At 38.1% G+C, this 13,771-nt stretch overlaps 2 protein-coding genes across 7 annotated transcripts in view; one reads left to right on the top strand and one right to left on the bottom strand.

Moving 5' to 3' along the window:
* CTNNA1 (catenin alpha 1) overlaps positions 1–13,771 on the top strand; it is a 187,005-nt gene that overhangs the window by 129,054 nt on the left and 44,180 nt on the right. The window lies entirely within an intron of this gene.
* LRRTM2 (leucine rich repeat transmembrane neuronal 2) lies at positions 208–3,236 on the bottom strand. Of its 3 annotated transcripts, none has more exons than XM_036225207.1 (2): positions 2,776–3,236; positions 208–2,494 (listed from the first exon to the last, which is right to left on the bottom strand). In XM_036225207.1, the coding sequence occupies exon 2, from the start codon at positions 2,400–2,402 to the stop codon at positions 888–890; it is 1,515 nt and encodes a 504-aa protein (XP_036081100.1). In that variant the 5' UTR covers positions 2,403–2,494; positions 2,776–3,236; the 3' UTR covers positions 208–887. The 3 variants fall into 3 exon arrangements, with proteins under 3 accessions (XP_036081100.1, XP_036081101.1, XP_016016086.2); XM_036225208.1 differs by having other exon boundaries at positions 208–2,006; XM_016160600.2 differs by having other exon boundaries at positions 208–2,434; positions 2,776–3,211.

Genomic DNA, 13,771 nt, shown 5'->3' with positions numbered 1-13,771 from the left:
ATAATAATTTTCTAAATATTTTTTCACATATAAATGTAAATATAGGATTTAGTAAACTAATTAGTAAAATGGTAATTTAACACTAGTTTAAAATAATTGTCTAAATGCCACAAAAATCAACATGTCCATTATAAGTCAAACTAGAGATGTATGATACAAAGTCAGTGTAATTTTTTAGTATTGATTTCATTGTAATGAGACCTTTTCACAATCAGTTGGATTCATTGTTTAAATATATTAAAAAGTCACTCAGCTTATTAGAATTACATAAAGTGTTCTGATTTCATGATGTGGACTTTGATAATATCTATTAACTCAGGCAAAAACTCTGGAAGAAGAGTGTTTAATATTTACCAGTCTTAAGCATACATGAAATTTTACTTCCCATACTGGCAATAAATTGTAGATTTGAGGAAATACCAAATTATCATACAAGAGAACTTTGCTAAGTCTCCTTTTAAGCAGCAAGCCAGTTCGTGGTATTTAGGATGGAAAGCAATGATCAAACAAGTATTGATCTAGATCTTTTTCTGCTCAGCTTCTTTCCAAACTGTTTTCAATAGAAAAAAATAGCATATGGAGATCTTAGTGTAAATGTTTACACTCAATAGTATATAATCACATACAAGAAATGTCTTATTTTTTAAAGTAAGCATTTTTAGACTTTCCAACAGGAGTGCAAATTAATGTGAGCATTGCTTCATTTAACACTTAAAATATGGTTTCATTTAAAAAAATTAAAAACACTTAAACACTTTAAAAACTTAAGTCTCCACTTGGTTTTTGAAAATTAGGCTTAATGTCACCATTGATAAAAATTAGATATTTAATCCCTACTATGTAAAATAGGTTACTTATCTGATGTAATTTTTGATGACGGGTAGATTTTATACTTCACATTCTTTGTATGGCAGCTGCTGACACTTGCACTGTCCATAACCATTAATGATGATGAACGGTCCTTCATGGGTGGGTTCATATTCATTATACGGTCCTTGGTCTGACATGTTTGACATGTGGAGTCGTGTTTGGGATCGAAGCTGCCTGTGGTTCTGAATCATTGAGCACTGCCTAATTCTTCTTAAAGTGGGTGGGCAGCACTTCCTGGAGATGAACACTATAAAAATAATAAAAAAGAAAGAAAACAATAAAGCCATTGTTCCTGTAATTACCCGCTGAGTGAAGATAGCATTGTCTGGTTCAGTAAAGTGTTCTTCAGTAGTAACTGTTATGCCTGCAGTAGTTGGGATTTCTTTGTCTCTCACATGGTAACTTGATGAGCTTATTCTTTTTGTATATTCAGTGGTTGGATCTCTATAAGTTGTAGCCATGGCTGTGACAGTGGTTGATAAATTCCAGCAGAGCTGAAATCCATGGACTGCATCTAGTATATCCTCTCCTTGGGTGTGGTCAGGACTGTGGCATAGGATGGAATGCTCCCACCGGCCTTGGAAACTGCCCAGCCAGGAGGCCAAAGCACATATTCGAGGGCTGCATTCCCACAGATTGCCAGAGAGGCCAACGGTTGTGAGGGATTTCAGGGAGTTTAAGATCTTGGAATCGAGGCTGTTTAATTTGTTGTTATCCATGAGTAGTATTTTAAGATTAGGCATCGTTTCAAACACTGTCAGATCGATGGCTTTGATTTCATTTCCAGTCAGGTCTAGCTTTTCTAAAGTACCCCAGGTCCACTCCATCCCACATGTCAAGTTGCTGATTTTGTTCCATTGTAGGAAGAGTGTGTGCAGACTGCTTAGCCGTAGGAAATGAGCAAAATTAATCTTCGTCAGCTGGTTGTGCTCTAGGTGAAGCTCTCTCAGTTTGATTAATCCCGCAAATCCATTGCGAGCCAAACTTCGCAAACGGTTTGTGCTCAAATCCAGAAACTCCAGACTACGACAGTCCCAGAATAGGCGTACTGGGATAGTCCGCAGGGAGTTGGACCGTAAATGCAAGGTCTGCAGCTTCCGAAGGCCGTAGAAGAGCTCTGGGTGCACAGATGACAGCTGATTAAAAGACAGGTCCAAATTTTGAAGGTTAATCAGTTGGGTAAAAGTTGTGTTTGGCAAGTAAAATATTTTGTTGGAACTTAAGATTAATTCCTTAAGTTTATATAGTCCTTGAAAAGCATCTTCTTTTACTGTTGAAATCTGATTATGGTCTAAATGGAGCCAGGTAAGTTGACTGAAGCTGGCAAATTGATCCCTTTCAAGCTCTGTGATGTGATTGTGCCTCAGGGACAGGCCCAGAGAGCCCTTGTCAGTAGCGTTTGGCACTGAGTGGAAGCCCTGAGAGTCGCAGTAGAAGAGCAGCTTCTCGCAGCGGCATTTGGGTGGACACGCCATTCCCAGGGCAGGCAGCATTTTTAAAACCATACTCATTGCATATATTGCTGCCAGCATAGGGGCCCCTAATGGCCACTTGAAATGTAAGCCTGCAGAATATAATTTAAGGAAAACAAGAAGATAGGATATTTTTCAGCATAATGTATGAGCTATAAAAAAAAAAGACAAAAAACATTATGGCGAAAGATTTCACTGCATATGACTTATTTTTCATTTGTTGCAGAAAAACTAACCTTGTTAGTCTGACTAGAACAAAACTTAAACCATTAAGAAGATAAAACATGTCCTGTCATCAGCAATATTTGCTTTTACCTAAGCCTCAAAATCCAAAAATGTGACTGAGTTCCCCCATAAAATATGAATTCAATGGCTTATTTTAAAAAGCATGATTCCTTGCTGACTATATAAGACACATAATGCATGGACTTACCCATTCTTCTGAGCACTTTGGAGGCTGCATTCAGTCGCGGTTGTTAGACTCAACGCAGTGAGTCTGTAAAAGGCTCTAACATGCAGGAGCCTTTGACCGATTTCCTGTTTTCTGTGTCCCAGGCTTTCTGAGTAAAATTGAATCCACCAGGGTGAGTTGTTTTTTTCCTTAGGATGTTCCTCTCAAAAGCATTGGTTTCATTTTCTGTGACCACTCTGATCCCTTAAATCATTTTTGAATATAAATTATTTATTGTACTCTCTTCTAACTGCCCAGCTGGTTAATCAAATTGTCAGTCTCTCCTTTTTGCAGCTGTTAGTTCTCTCAGTCTTAACTTGTTGATGGCAGATGGGCAGCTTGTTGCAGAGAAGAGCTCCTGGAGCAGCATGAGTGCATTTACTGAAAAGCTTTTCTGAGAAACGGCACAAGAATGGATTTGCTTATGTGCTGCGACCGCACAGAACTGTATATAGGCTGACGTCACCGGGTGACGTGTCTTTTGTTTGGGTTTTCCAGAAGCATTACTGTTATAAAGCACTGTGCTTTATAACAATATCGGGTCATTGTAAACCCCCGATTACAACAAAGCGAGAAAGAAGAACTCCTGACTTAAAAACATGGTGTTCCTACAGTGTAGGAAGCAGCAGTGAGGTTGTAATAAAGGCTGCATTCAGGAAGACTGTGAACAGTGAGTTGGGTTAGCAGAGTGATGATTTTTAATGCCTGCGAAAGCCAGTGTTAGACTGCCGATTCTGCATAGAAAGATCATTTAAATGGGCAGGAGCCTGCACAATTTATGAAGCACTGATGTAACTCCAGCCTAGGCAAGTTAGTGCCCATTGCTCTGGTAGTTTGGGAAGCTGCTCAATCACCTTGTTGTTGTGCTTGGTTAAAATGGAAGTATGACTGATTTACTTTCAGTTTGTTGGTAAATTAGAGAAGTGGGTTTGGCTTCTTTGTCAGTAAGAGCTTAACGTCATGCTCCAAGAATTAAGACGAAAAAAATTCGCAAAGCATTTGGTTATTTTGCTCTTTGAGAATTTCAGGGGAATTCTAAAAGATTTCTTTTCTGTTCTGTTTTATAACAGTGTTTTATCACAGTGCTGATTGAAAAATAATGCTGATTTTTCAGTTAGTAAGAGAAAAGGTATGTTGAAACAGTCATTTCATAGTGCATGTCCTAGGTTTTAACAATGGAACAGAAATGGTCTAGGACAAGTGATATGGCACAGCTGGATTCTAATGAAATCTCTTGCATTTACCTCAGAATCTCACTTACTTCTTCGACTGAAAACCTCATCGATGCTGTGACTGGGGCATTGTGGCACCCATGTAACAGAGCATATATTTGTACACTTAACAGCTCCTACAGGCACACTTAAGAACTGACTTTGAGTCTCCTACTTATTGTTGTTAAACTCTCTATAGTGAATACAAAAGGTTACCCATACTTCGTAATGGGATTTTTGCTTTGGCTGTTTTTACTTGACCTAACTCTGTCTTCTCCCTATTGAATAGTGTCATCACTTTTCAGAGCTTGTTTATTAATGTACAGCTTCATGTGTAGTGATGTATAAATATGAAAGACATTTCTAGGATGAGTCAGGGTCATATTTTCAGGCCTGACAAAGGTAAGGTCTCTTATACATTGTCCCTTATTGATTTAGCCTTCCATGCTAGTTTCTCTTATACCATTGACACTTACCTTAGTGGGTCTTATCTCACACCTGAAGGCAGAAATCTCAAAACCACCCATGACATTTGTGAAAAATCATCGACCTATTGGCTTCCAGGGGCTTCATTCCATTGGGCAAGTCTAAGAAGTCGTTATTCTAAGGGGTATAGTTTCTGTGTTGGAGCGTGGTACTAGAGTGAGGACTGGAAGAATTCAAGGCCTTTCTAAGGGCCCTGTGTAAAGGCACTGTGAAACGACAGCAGCTACAGGTATGCAGTTTGAGTCTACTAGAAGGAAACCCCAGGATGTGATGAGAGGTATGTGTTTTATTGAGGAAAATGCCTAGGAAGTATAAAGGAAGAGAGAAGGCAGCAGGGATACTCTGATGGCCGATAATCTTCAGACCCCAGGGCAGGTCTGACACCTCTGAAAGCAGAGGGAAAGGAAGATTTGACAAGCAGAATCTTAGAGTGCAGCACAGTTCTAAGATGGTTTCCCCAGGCCACATAAAAGTCTCCAAGCCAAAGTTGCCCATGAATGGAACCCCATGTTCTCAGGAATGAGCCTGCACTAGCACTACTAGCATCTTCCTGCTTGCTTGTTAAGAAAGGGAAGGAGAGGTCCTGTTTCAGACATCAAGGATGCCACTGACCTTGGTCCTTTCCATAGTCTGCCATTCCATAGACTAGAGGTTCTTAACCTGGGTCCATAGGCTGAATTGTAGAATTTTGTTGCTTATGCATTTTTCTGTGAATAAGGTTTAATCAGATTCTTACAGGCTCTGTTACCTTAGATTTCAGTTCTATAGGAACTTGCTCCCAGAACTTCCAAAGGGGGAATCTGATAAGGGTAGTCTCTTTATAATTTTTTTTTAAAGGATGAGAAGCCTTTGGGATATTGTAAATGCCCTTTTGAATTCAGCCATCCTCTGATGAAGGGGGTGGGGGGGAAACACCTTTGCCAGGTAGGAGGAGCTGGATTAAATTCTCCTAAAGTAACCACTTGAATTCCATGTGGAGAAATGCATTAGAGTCAGTTGGATTAGAGCAGCCATGATTAGGAATGAGTTGTACGTGAAAGTTTAGAAGGAGAAAGCATCTCATTCCCGTTAGATTCTTGGTTCTTTTCTGCCCTCTGGCCTGCTTGGCCTTCCTCTTATATACTAAAAATGGGAAATGCTTAAATATCATCACAGAACCGTTGTAACAGATTTATGGGCAGGGAAAATTGTCAAGAGAAACACTAATGCAGTCAAGAATAATAATTTTTTTTTTTTTTTTGATGCTTCTGGAGAAGTGGGCAATGATATAGTATCACAGTATCCAAAGAGCAGTTCCTTCCAGGTCACCAGCTGTCTTGCTCACTTGCCCTCTCTTTGGGTTCAGAAGGTTCAGGCAGTGGAACAGAAGGTTGGTGTTTGCCTTAAAATTGGTAGAGTACACAGTTACCATTGATGGAATTTTGTATCATTTTTTTAATCTTTAAAAGGGCTAAACAGAAATCCATGTTCTTTTTAAATTTAAACTTTCTGGTTTCATTTTAGAGCAGCTTTATTCTGCATTCATATGTGAAAGTGGCAATACTTCTGGAAAGTAATATCCATATCATTTGTTTAAATTTTCACTGCTTTAGTTATTCACGACAAGGCAAAGAAGTAAAATCTGACCCGTCCATCTCCCTTCTCTATAAATGGGTTTAAGCAGATTGAGTCAAGTGGCAGGGCTTGTGCTATAGTTACCAGCATTCCTCTACTATACTTTTACTATGTGTTGCTGATTAGGGAGAATTATTTCACCACTTTGGAGATGCAGGTGTACAGATGTATATGTGGGATTTTCTGTTCTTTTGTGGTGAAGATGGAGCTTGATTTTACTTTATACTTAAAAGTCAAATGTTTCTTTAATCATGCCCAACTCCAAATATTGTCATACCTCAGCACCAGAGATGTTACACAGAGGTGCTCTGGAGAAGTATGTTAAAATAAACCTTGTTGTTGCCAGTCTTGATAGCTACTAGGAATATCTCCTTACATTTATCAAAAAGTAATACTTTTTAGAGTAGAGGCCCGAGATTTTGTGGGTCTAGTATATCCCTTGCTAAGAACCTTTTGGAATTCTTATTTAGCAGCCTCATACTAAGGCTAGGATGATGTGACAGTCTGATTCTTTTGTGCTAGCCTTGTGGTCTGTACCTTGGGGTAGGTAATTTATCAGTAAATCTTAGAGTAATGCACCTGAGTTGGAGATTCGGGGAGAGAAAGTTTTATATATATATATATCTGCCCATAGAAGTTTAGGCAGGGGTACATTTAAATCAAAGATAATTCTTTTCTCCCAGAGTGACATCAGACCAAACCAAACAGAACTATCCTGAAGTCTTAATTAATGCATAGACTGATCAAAATTTATATTGCCAAGCCCTTTTCTTACACTTGTTCTGCCAATGGCTTCATTGTGTTTGTGTTTCACTTCTCTGTGGCAGCCTTCTTTTTTTTATTTTGAAATACAGCCAAATTTGGATTTGTCCTTTCTGCTTCTCCCTCTCTACATTTTGAGTAGCTTTCTATATATAGATGAATTTCCTTCTGCCTATAAAGATGGCCGCAAGCTTATACAATGTCCTTTGCACGGGGTAGAATTAAGTGTAAGATACACATTCATTTTTTTTTTTTTTTTGAAGAATCCCCTTCAACTTTAGAGGATCCTTTGACCCAGTTGGCTAAATTAAAAGGGAATGAATTTACATGTATATTGGATAGATGCTAGCAAGTCTTGGTTGCTGAAGCTTAAAAATGTCATTCCCTCAGAAACCTTTTAAGGTACTCTCGAGTAGAGGGACAGTGACATGTGCTAAGGCAAGCAAAAAAAGTTGAACATGTGATATCATCAATGCAGAGAAAATCAATAATAAAAATTTGGCCCAAAGAAAGAAAGATCATTTCTTATTGTGAAAAACTATAGCAGCATGTCAACATCATAGCAGCGGTTGAGATGTTTATCTCCCTGTATTACTAAAACATGGCTTGCAAAGGCTTGCACTCCTGTGAGAGCTGGTTCTGTCCCACCAAGCTTGTTGTGTGTGTGTGTGTGTGTGTGTTAGGGGGAAGGGGTGGTCTGTCTGTCTGTCTAGTGGTTTGATAGTTTTTCCCCATGCGTGTTTGTGGATGTGTCTGTCTAATTGCTGCATAGTTTTCCCCTTATATGGCTATACTATAATTTATGGACATATAGTTTGTTTTGAGGTTTTTAGCTTTGCAGACAGTGTAAAATGATTACTGTTTTAATATATTTGCATTCTTAGGCAAGTTAATATATAAGTTCTTAAAATTGCTGGGTATGGGGTATGTATCTTTAAAATTGATAGACCTTACTATATTGCCTTCCAAAAATTTTAAAACTATTTGTACTTCCCACAGTAGTCTATAAGTGTGTACTAGCCACCCATCCAACCCCTCTGTAAACACTATATTGGAATCTAGCAAACTTCAAAATATCTGGGAATCTAATAGGTGAAAAGTGCTCTCTTTGATTTGTTCTTTCATTACGAGTGAGGTTGAGAATCATTTTGCAAGTAGGTATATTGTCATTTTCTTTTCTGTAGACTATTTCATTTGCTCATTCTACTTTTCACTCCCGAAATTGGTAATTCTCTTAAAGATTTTTAAAGTATTTCTGCTTGTTAAAGAAATTAACATTTGTATACTGGTATTTTATAAATATTTTAGTCATTTGTATTTTAAAGGTTTTATTTTTTTTTTGCTCTACATACTTAATTGTAATGAATGGCAAAACTGATGAGAATCTGCCTTAATATTTAAGATAGGCACACATTTGCTATATTATGCTAAAGAGTCAACACTGTCAGCACACTGCACAGAGCTAGGAACCCCAGGCGACCTCACGCCCCTGCATGAGGTTGAACATGAGATGTTGTATGATGGGGTCCCTAACCCCCAGGGCCATGAACCATTACTAGCCTGCTGCCTGTTAGGAATCGGGCTGCACAGCAGGAGGCGAGCAAATGAAACTTCATCTGTCTTTGCAGCTGCCCCCCAGCGCTAGCGTAACTGCCTCAGCTCTACCTCAGATCATTGGGCATTAGATTCTCATAGGTGCACCAATCCTTGGTGCCAAAAAGGTTGGGGACCACTGTTAGCACCTCAGTAAACAAAGATTCTATGTTAGCCCTTTATCTTAAGTAGTGCATAGAGGATCAGAGCCCTTTAGAACATGTTTTTTGTTTTGTTTTGTTTTTTGAATCAACACAGAAACCAAAAGAGTTCCCTGGTTTATCACAGATCTTAGCCCAATTTTACCAGTTAACTGAGCATTTAAAAATTCTGAAATGTCCCCACAGTTGAGTCTTACTTTTATTTTTCTGGATTATTAGTAGCTTCAAAATTAGTCTTATTCTATGATCATGTGCTTAGTTTTTGTTTCTGTTTGCTTTATATACCTGTTTATCCTTCTGAGAACTTCCTAATTTATTATGCACAGCAGCTGTTTAACAAGTAGATGATTACTGTCCTTTTTAAGAAGAAACAACATAGTGTCACAAAAAGAGATTGGAGTATCTCAGCTGCATGCTTCAGTTTGTGCCAGGATCCTGTTAGTATTGGCTCTAATTTTTTTCCATCATGGATTTTGTCATTTTCTCCCCAGAAAGAAAAAGGAATAGTTCACATGCTCATTCTGTTCTCCCAGGATTTGGTGGAAAGGTGCTACAAACTTATTGTGATTCATTTAATGGTAGTTCTATTCTGTAGCAGGCGTGTAATTGGACATGGTGTATTTACATCATGGTGGACTGTTAGCCATGGTGGAATACCTCAAAAGCCATATTCTAGCATGTGTTCTCTGGCCCCTGCTGAAAATGCCTATGCTTATTAGAACTAATAGGACATCTAGACAGATGCCTGGACATATTTTCAGGTGTAATGCAACACTGAACCGAGAAAAATCTAAAGGTGGTATGCAAGGCTGGCTGCCATCTGAGAAAATATCCAGAAAAAAAACAGTAAAGCTCATTTCTAAGCTTCTGTTTTCTGTGAGGGTAATAGAAGGAAAGCGGGATGATATTTGTAATATTAGAGTTACCCACTTAGTTTTAATATTTTTAGGATGAAATAGGTAACATAAGGCAAACTAGAAACTTCTTTTCTTTGCTACTTAGGAGGGGGTACTCTTTGAAAGGAATTTGGGAATGCAGGTGTATATAACTTTTATACTCTAATATTGAGCTACTTTGCCTTTGCTTTGTCTCTTGTCACATATTCAGCAATACAGAGCCCATCAGCCATCTGTGGGCCAGGTAGAACAACCAGGATCAAATCGCCTCTCATGTTATTCAGTAAATGTTTATTGCATGATAATGTGTTCCCCATTCCACAGCAAACCTTTTATTTTAGTTGTACTCATGAAAGATATAGATCGACTATTTAAGAAATGCTAGTCTCCCTTGGTTTTCAAACATTTTTCTTGAGAGTCCCCCCCATTCTACTCTGAAGCCCCCATTCTACTCTGAAGCCTTTCAGCAGCACCTTAGGTATCACTTCCTCACTCCCTGCTTAACTTGAAGGCCTCTACTCTAGATGACAGCCTCATTTTTCCCCTTTGTACCTAGAGGTTAAGATGCTGCTCCATTCCTTTCTCTCATTGTCTTGAGGGTGAGAGTAGAGGGTGCTTCAGTTGCCCATTCTGACTTGGGTTTTAAAACGCTGTATTTTGCTCTCCTCTGCTACTTTCTCTAGCTTTACTCTAGATTAAAATGAAGATAGAAAGCAGTATTTGGGGTTACTTGAAAAGCCTTATATTCTCACTAATAACATGAAATCAGGAGAAGTCATACTTAGTCCTATGTCTTCTAAACATATCTCTAATTGGTCTCTGGTTTCTCATTTCATTCTGTACAATATAGGAGAAAGAGGTCAGGTAATTACTCCAAGGTATGATTTGAAGTACTCCAGAGGGACAGTCTAACTTGAACTTAGAATTGTGGGTGGCTAGAGGAAGCTTCTACAAGGAAGCATAGTGTCTTATCTAAAGGATGGATAGTAATTAGAAAAAGTCAGGAAGAGTATTCCAGGTAGGTGAAAGAAAGAATTTCAGAGGATGTCTGAAGAATTCAAATATTTGTGGTTGGATCATAGCATGGTAGACAACAGAGTGATCATGGTCATTGAAGTAATAGGAATGACTGGGCTCCATCCAGCAGAGAGAGTGTGCAGAATAAGAAGAGAAAAGGAAGCCTCTGACAAAAGAGCCCTGAAGAGACCATGTAGATCCTTCAAGGTAGAACAAGTTTTTTCCCTGGAAGCACTGTGGAAGTTTTCCATGTATTTTTCCACAGGAATACTGAGTTTATGTTGTGTCATTACCTTTTAGATTGAGTAGTCTTTTGTAGGCTCTCCTGGGAACCTTTGCCACATTTCTAGGGACTAAAATGCATGTTGAGATGCAACTAGCAATGCCAGGGACATGTTTTTTCCCTTCCTGCTGTTGCTTATTTCATCCCTTCCCAAAGGGAAGAGTTGGAGTAGAGTCAGGGACTTTGAGAGGTTGGTAGGGTTTGGGTGAGGAATTGGAGGACATAACTACTAGTCATATGTGATACATAGTATTATCTATGGCAAAGGTACAATTGGTTGGGGAAGCTGTGAATTTGTTATAGGAGAATGCTTACCCTTTCTTAGGCAGGAGTCAGTTCTTTGGAAGAAAAAAAATGCTTGTTCTTTCAGAAGTTGCCACTGAAATGGGTAAAATTCTCCAGGAAATTCTAGTTCTTAATACTTTTTAAAAATCAATGCCTAACTTATATGCAACCTTCTGCATAACTTTTACTACTTTAACCCACTGTTGCATCATTCAGAACTCCTGTCAGGCCCGGCACAATACCAAATACCAGGGTATAGCTGAATTAGGTGTTACTTTGAATTATTTTATCTCAGATTGTAAACCTCTGAGGAAAGGATTATGGCTAGTCCTCCCTGCGCCAGTGGATGCAGAGTAGGTGCTCAGCAGAGTGTGTCTAAATAAATAGAGCTTCTGTTAAAGATGAATTTTGAAAGCCCTTTCACTATCTCAGCCAGAATTGTGTTGCTAGAGGCCATCTCAGTTAATAATTTTTGCCTCTCCTCAGCTCATCCAGTATTTAGTTGCTGAGAAGAAGCTTTGCATTAAAACCCTAGACGTGCCTTATCTTTTTCTTAGCAAGCCCTTTGTCACTGCTTAGCAGGGACATATATGTCACAATTGAGTGAACCTAGGTGGTCTCTACTCAGTGGAATAGAGTCTCTCAAGTGGGAGCAAGAGTCACTTATTTTAAAGATTCATTGAGCAACTTTACTTTGGCCTACCTAAAACTAAAAATAAAAAACCGTAACAGCATTAATTTCAAAGGGAAGTAAAATTTTGTTTTATGGATCAACAAGCTCTCTGCTGTCATCAAGCTCATTATTAAGGTTGTAAGTGTGTGTTCCGTGTATAATCATCCCTATTGCATTTTAAATGGTTGGAACCCTAAACTTGTATTTGTACTGTATTTTTAAAGAGATGCTTTGATTTCAAAGGTGGTGTGTCTAGTATAAACCTAAAATCTTCAGTAAGTAACTTCTTCTGAACTGCCCCTTCCTGTTTAATGAGGTATAAAGCCTCTTATTTCCTAAAGTAACAAGAAATACAAATTGATTTTTAGGGTAGTTTTTGACAAAGATTAACAGATTCATGGTGTGTGTTGCACTTTAAAGTGTATTATGTTGTATGACTATAATTCACTCAAAAGTCAAGTTTAAAGTTTAGCTTTTATATAACTTTCAAAGTAAATTCTTCCACCCAAATTGAGGAAATTCCTGGTCGTTTTAGGTTACAGAGGATTGGGTTCTTATAAGGTAACTGAGCCCAGGCTTTGGGTTTCAAATAACAGATGTTTTCTAGAATAAATAATCTATTAGAAATACCCTCAAAAAATGGTAAGGAGCACTGACCAACTTTACTAGGTTTATTTAGAGAAATTTTCTTGGAGTCCTTGAGCGTCTAAAGAATGTGCTGAGGCGTTCTTGATTAAATATTAATTATGAGGTCAGTTTGATTTTTTTTTTTAATTCAGTTTTAGCCACCTTTGCCTTAGATACTGCTGTTTTGATCTTTGATATTGTCAGTAACTAATTATACTTGTCACTTTCTTTTCTGACTGATGGCTGTGAATAAATCAGTTTATTTCTGCAGATAGAAATTCTCATACCTGAATCAGTTTTCTTGAGACTTTTTTTTTTACCCATTAATCTTAGTAGTACAGAAATATTGGGGGAAGAGGTAAGGAATGTGACCCTGACCAGAACTGATAGTGACCATATCAACTATTGATCTGTATTTCAACTCTTAAAATGCACGTGTCCCCTTTATCTCCTTTCTGTTGTCTGCTAAATAACCTATATCCCTCAATATTCCTTTTCAGTCCATATAAATGGGGGCAGAGGGACATATGTCATTGTTCCCACTTATCAGATGGGGTATAAGCAAGAAAGTGAGTAACAAACTAGGAAACACATAACCACGTCTCCCCATCCCTGTCCAGTCATTTGCTGTGCTGCTTAAGTACTAATGATATATCCATACCAGAATGTCTTGAGAGCACCCAAAGCTAGAACACAGGGTTAAATTCCTTTGTCTTTCGTATCTCTCCTGTGATTACTACATGTTTTACAGAAAGAGCCCATTTGTTGGCGGACATTTTGTAAGGAAAAACTTTTAATATATTTCACAGTTTAACCCAGTGGATATCTTTTTCCAGGATGGTATTTCCAAGCACATGGCTAGCCCTACCTGGGATAACTTCCTTTGTCCCTTTTTTTCCTACTGCCATCTATTTTCTGCTTAGAATGTTCTCTGGGGTAAATCTCAACTCAACTCTGACTGATGAATAAAGACTGATTTACATTTATCAGAGTGGCTAAAAAGGTCCTTTTGTGTGCAGTACAGTTGCATTAAGCTTAGCCTTGCTTTAAAGATATGTGTATGGCTGAAGTAAGCTTACAAAGTATTTTTATTCATGCTGCATAATATTCATTATTAACTATGACCCATCATGGTACATCTTAGTTTTAAAATTAATTTTTTCTTATTGTGTTAGTGCTAGGTGCCATATTTCACATTTTGACATTCTTCAGATCTCAAGAGTTCATGCAAATCAGTTGTAACCCATTCTTGCTTACAGTTCAAGAGGAGTTGGTTCACTAATAAAATAGGTGTATGCTGAACTTTGAATTAAAATATAAGTTTAATTTTTCAGGTGGAAGTTTAAGAGACAGTCTTGTCTCTTGCTTTC

Source organism: Rousettus aegyptiacus, unplaced genomic scaffold (assembly GCF_014176215.1).
Source record: "Rousettus aegyptiacus isolate mRouAeg1 unplaced genomic scaffold, mRouAeg1.p scaffold_m13_p_7, whole genome shotgun sequence".
NCBI lineage: Eukaryota > Metazoa > Chordata > Mammalia > Chiroptera > Pteropodidae > Rousettus > Rousettus aegyptiacus.
The sequence above is the reverse complement of the archived record's forward strand: the minus strand, read 5'-3'. Positions and strand labels throughout refer to the sequence as shown.